The sequence below is a fragment of the Pistacia vera genome, unplaced genomic scaffold (genome assembly GCF_008641045.1).
Source record: "Pistacia vera cultivar Batoury unplaced genomic scaffold, PisVer_v2 Contig206, whole genome shotgun sequence".
In the NCBI taxonomy this organism is placed as follows: domain Eukaryota; kingdom Viridiplantae; phylum Streptophyta; class Magnoliopsida; order Sapindales; family Anacardiaceae; genus Pistacia; species Pistacia vera.
Window position 1 is genome coordinate 1,693,605 of NW_022196009.1, and position 4,497 is coordinate 1,698,101.

The 4,497-nt window shown below is 31.9% G+C and overlaps 1 protein-coding gene across 1 annotated transcript; it reads right to left on the reverse strand.

Annotated features, from left to right (window-relative positions):
- Positions 1-216: 216 nt before the first annotated feature.
- On the reverse strand, positions 217-1,563 carry LOC116129076. The gene has a single exon (XM_031414835.1). It carries the CDS (start codon positions 1,335-1,337, stop codon positions 435-437), a length of 903 nt encoding a protein of 300 aa, XP_031270695.1. The 5' UTR covers positions 1,338-1,563; the 3' UTR covers positions 217-434.
- Positions 1,564-4,497: the final 2,934 nt, after the last annotated feature.

A 4,497-nucleotide genomic window follows, 5' to 3' on the forward strand; every position in this document is an offset into this window, starting at 1 on the left:
AATTAGTTATTATGTGGTCAAATACTGATTATTGTCGGGGGATGCTCACCTTTTTTTTTTTTTTTTCTCTCTTTTGAAGTATATCTGAAAACTTCATTGATACCCTTCAAAATTCTAAATATTGCCTTTTTGATTGCATCATGCACTCAAAATTAGACATTTCTTGATACCATCGGGTTCAAATCAAGTAACAGAGAAGAACGAGATAGAAAATATAAACGCAAAGCCAACCGAATGTGTTGAATCTTAAATTCATATTTATGCATCTAAACAACTAATATGTTTCCACTCCAAGTTATTTTCTGTTCATCAAAAGAATCAAGTATCTACCTTTCAACAGAAAACAAAAAAAAAAAAAAAAAAAAAAATATTGGTATACTCTAAAGGAATAAAAAAAGAAAGAAAGAAAACACCAAGACCGAGTCTCAGTTTCTTTAAGGGCTCTTACAGGCGTAGATCAACAAGGAGAATTCAATTCTTTCTTGCTCTTTCTGCAGCAATTTCTCTTCCAACCAAAGCCGGCTATCCAATCCACTTCTTGTTCTGAACATGAACACGGCATAACCGGATGCAGGATTAAAGAACCAATCATGGACATCCCACATCAGATCAACAAGCAATCCATCAACAAAAATTGTTTGATTTCCTCTAAAATTCCATTGCAGTCTCTTTACACGAATCACCATCTTCTTATCTATACAAACAGATAAAACTGGATGCTTCAATCCTCCATTGTCTCCACTACATCTTATTAGAACATCATGTGCACTGCCAGTGTCACAAAATTTAGCCTTGGTTGAATAAAGGGTATTGCCTGAACAATGTTCTTGTCTTGTAATGAGAGACACTTTAGCCGCTGGAGAGCTATGCTTCAACTTCTTGGCGACAATTTCTTCACCCAAATTGCCTAAAATAAGGCCTATTTCTGAGTCAACCATCACCACAATATAAAACCCTTCAACAGGTTCCGGTCCACTTTCATATTTAGCAGCTGAAAGATCCCAGAATACTTCGATCTTTGAAGTGGCGGATTCAATCACTTTGTTACCTTTCTTCTTCCGGAAGAAGCGTGAATTGGTGTTCAGTTTGAAAGATGCTGAAGTCTCATCACCAAATTTTATGCTCAAACCTTGACCTGTAATAGGGCTTTTGCACCAAGTTACAGTGATGAAGAGTTGGTTTGTAGTTGAGAGAATGATTCTGTACAGACTAGTGACTGCATTTTGAACAGAAGGAACAAGACTGGGGGAAATACAAGCGTTGCTGGAGTAGCTAGAACAAGAAGAGTGGGAGATATTTACAGCCCTTTCATTAAAACAAGAAACAAAGTCTCTCATTGTATAAAAACCAAACTTTAAACAATTTCTGAACAAAATAAGAAAAACTGCAACTGGGCTATATGAATGAAGAGACAGAGAGAAAGAGAGAGAGAGATCTTCAGTTGAGTTAGGAGAAATAATTAAATCATTGTGGTTTTGGCTTGTACCAAGAGGAAATGAAGAGGTTAAAGGAAGGACAAGGCAGGTGCTTTTGAGAGAAATACAAAACTCAACAAAATATGGAGAAATTACAAAGAAATGTCACTGACAGGGCCATGTGTATTTAATATGATTCTCTCTCACCTTAAAATCTGCATCTTACAAGAAAGGAAGAATGGAAGATTGAAGGAGAAACCTCCAAGCTTTCTTTCTTTAATCTGCTTTGCCAGTTCATATACCATATTTAAATATAAAGAGAAAAATTAAATAAAGGGTATTAAAAAAAAAAGGTTGGACCTGTTCTGATACTGGCACTAGTTGTGACATGATANGGTTATATGAATGAAGAGACAGAGAGAAAGAGAGAGAGAGATCTTCAGTTGAGTTAGGAGAAATAATTAAATCATTGTGGTTTTGGCTTGTACCAAGAGGAAATGAAGAGGTTAAAGGAAGGACAAGGCAGGTGCTTTTGAGAGAAATACAAAACTCAACAAAATATGGAGAAATTGAAAAGAAATGTCACTGACAGGGCCATGTGTATTTAATATGATTCTCTCTCACCTTAAAATTTGCATCTTACAAGAAAGGAAGAATGGAAGATTGAAGGAGAAACCTCCAAGCTTTCTTTCTTTAATCTGCTTTGCCAGTTCATATACCATATTTAAATATAAAGAGAAAAATTAAATAAAAGGTATTAAAAAAAAAAGTAGGACCTGTTCTGATACTGGCACTAGTTGTGACATGATAGTGGCTGCCTTTAATTCCCTTCCTTTGGCTTTAGTGATCAGTAAAATATAATAATATAATAATATATACAAGTAATTATAGGTGTAAATTCATCTAGACTTTCTAAATTGCAACGGTTTTTTTTTTTTTTTTAATTTATTTATTTACTTTTTCATGTATTCAAGGTATTGAAGTCAATCTAACTATTAATGGTGAAAAAAATAAAAAAGTGACAACAGTGGAGGCAGAAAATCATCAAAATCTTGGTGAAAATGAGTTTATTTTTTTTATTATTATTTTAAATTTTTTGCAGTCTGAATTTCCACTAGGAAATGATGTGGGGAGTGGGATGCTTATGTTATGATAGTGAATGTTGGCCCACAAAATAAATTTTTAAATTTTAGACCCACCAACTGCTTCTCCCCAACACACTTATAATTAAAAGCAAGGCAAATATGAGCTAGAGGGCTTTAATTTATTTCCTTTTATCACTCTAAATTCTCAATACAAAGCCCCAAAAATAATAAGAAAAATATTTTAAAAAATAGAGTGTGACTATTATAATTAGAGCTGGTCTACTTTTTACATCCTTTAATACAAAATTTCATGTGGTTGCAGTTGGGAAGAAAGAACATTAAAAATCAATGCCAGCCCCATGAACCTTTTTAAGTTTGGTCAATTCTATCCTATCCGCATAAAATTATTCATAAATTGAGTAGTTTTATTTGTTCCCAAAATAAAACGATTCTATTAAGAGGGCAATCAACTACTTTGGGTAAAATTGCTTGGAAAAAAAGGAAAGAAAATGATTAATTATGAATTAATAGAAATGTTATAAATGGGAACAACCCTATTATAGTACTGGTAAAGGTAAGAAAAATATATATAAAATAGGTCTTTAATATTTACTAAAACTCGATTCTGATTTTAAAAGATGTTATTGGATATATTAGGAATGTAAAACAATAACATTTAAAATGGTTGATGATATATATATTTTTTTTCTATAAATTTGATTACAAGAAAAAGGAAACAATTTAAGATGATATATTGCCTCTGCATTGTGATAAAATTTTGATTAGAGTAAATATATGGTAATTTAACTATATAAAATTATGTTTAAATATAAACATACATAACATAAGCTCTTTTATTTTAATGATCAGGGGTGTTCGGGTCAGTTTACCCGCATCTCAACGAATCTCCTAGGATCCTGAAATTACCGACCAGATAAGAGCTCCAGTGGCTATCCTTATTAGCAACCGAAAAGATACTTGAACTCGATATCTCTTAAATAATATATCCAAGAGTCTCTATCGAACTACTCGTCACCTAGAGGTAGCTAACATAAGCTCCTTTAAAAATAAGAATTCTCCTAAACTTGTAAGAATCTCATGCCATTCATGTGGTGAAGTGTTTTTTTTATTTATTTATTTAATTAGATTTCTTTTTATTAATTTAATTTTGGAGAAGATTTTTTTTCCTCTATTAGATTTCTTTTTATTAGTTTATTTTGGAGAAGTTTTTTTTTTCCTTTAAACACTAAACATATGCTTTGTATTTTGTTTAAATAAAAACTTATATCAATAGAGAATCTAGTAGTGGTATGAGGCATTTAAATTTGAATCTCTTTGTAAATATTGTTATGTCTATAGATCAAACTTTAAATAAAAAGGGTAAAAACATGGAAGAGGTGTTATTATAATAAGTATGAGTAATGTCATCAATGCACCAAAATCATGATTATAATAAGAAAGATGAAGCAATGTACAAATTGAAAAGAGGAAATGGATAGGGTATGGAATCTCCAATAAAAACATAAAAAACAAACCAACCACATTATTACTTCACTCTGGCTACAGGTGACAGTAAGGATGAGCACTTTTGAGTTATGGACCCATCAAAGCTTAGGGCATGTTCCCCCATTATGGCCCAACTACATTCTTCTATCCAATTTCAAATTTCAGAAAATCTCAAAACTTTTCTTTTTAACTCTTACCTCTCTCCACTCTCATCCATTGTGTAATGAACTAAAAGAAATTAGACAAGAACATTCTTGCTTTAACAAAGCTCTCTTGTAAACATCTCAGAAATTGCAGGGGTAAAAGCATATGCTTGCTTTACAAAAACAACTTTTCCACTCTAGAATGGTAGATTGCTTTCTGCCTTTAACCATATTTTTTTAATTTTAACTATAAAAAACACACCTAAAGCACCGACCTTAATCTCAATAAAGATATGATTATCGTAGCCTCCAATTTTAGTTATCAATCATTAAAACTTATAATCTATT

Bases quoted from the DNA above. Each gene is read 5' to 3' on its own strand.
- LOC116129076 (XM_031414835.1), bottom strand. From the start codon at position 1,337: ATGAGAGACTTTGTTTCTTGTTTTAATGAAAGGGCTGTAAATATCTCC.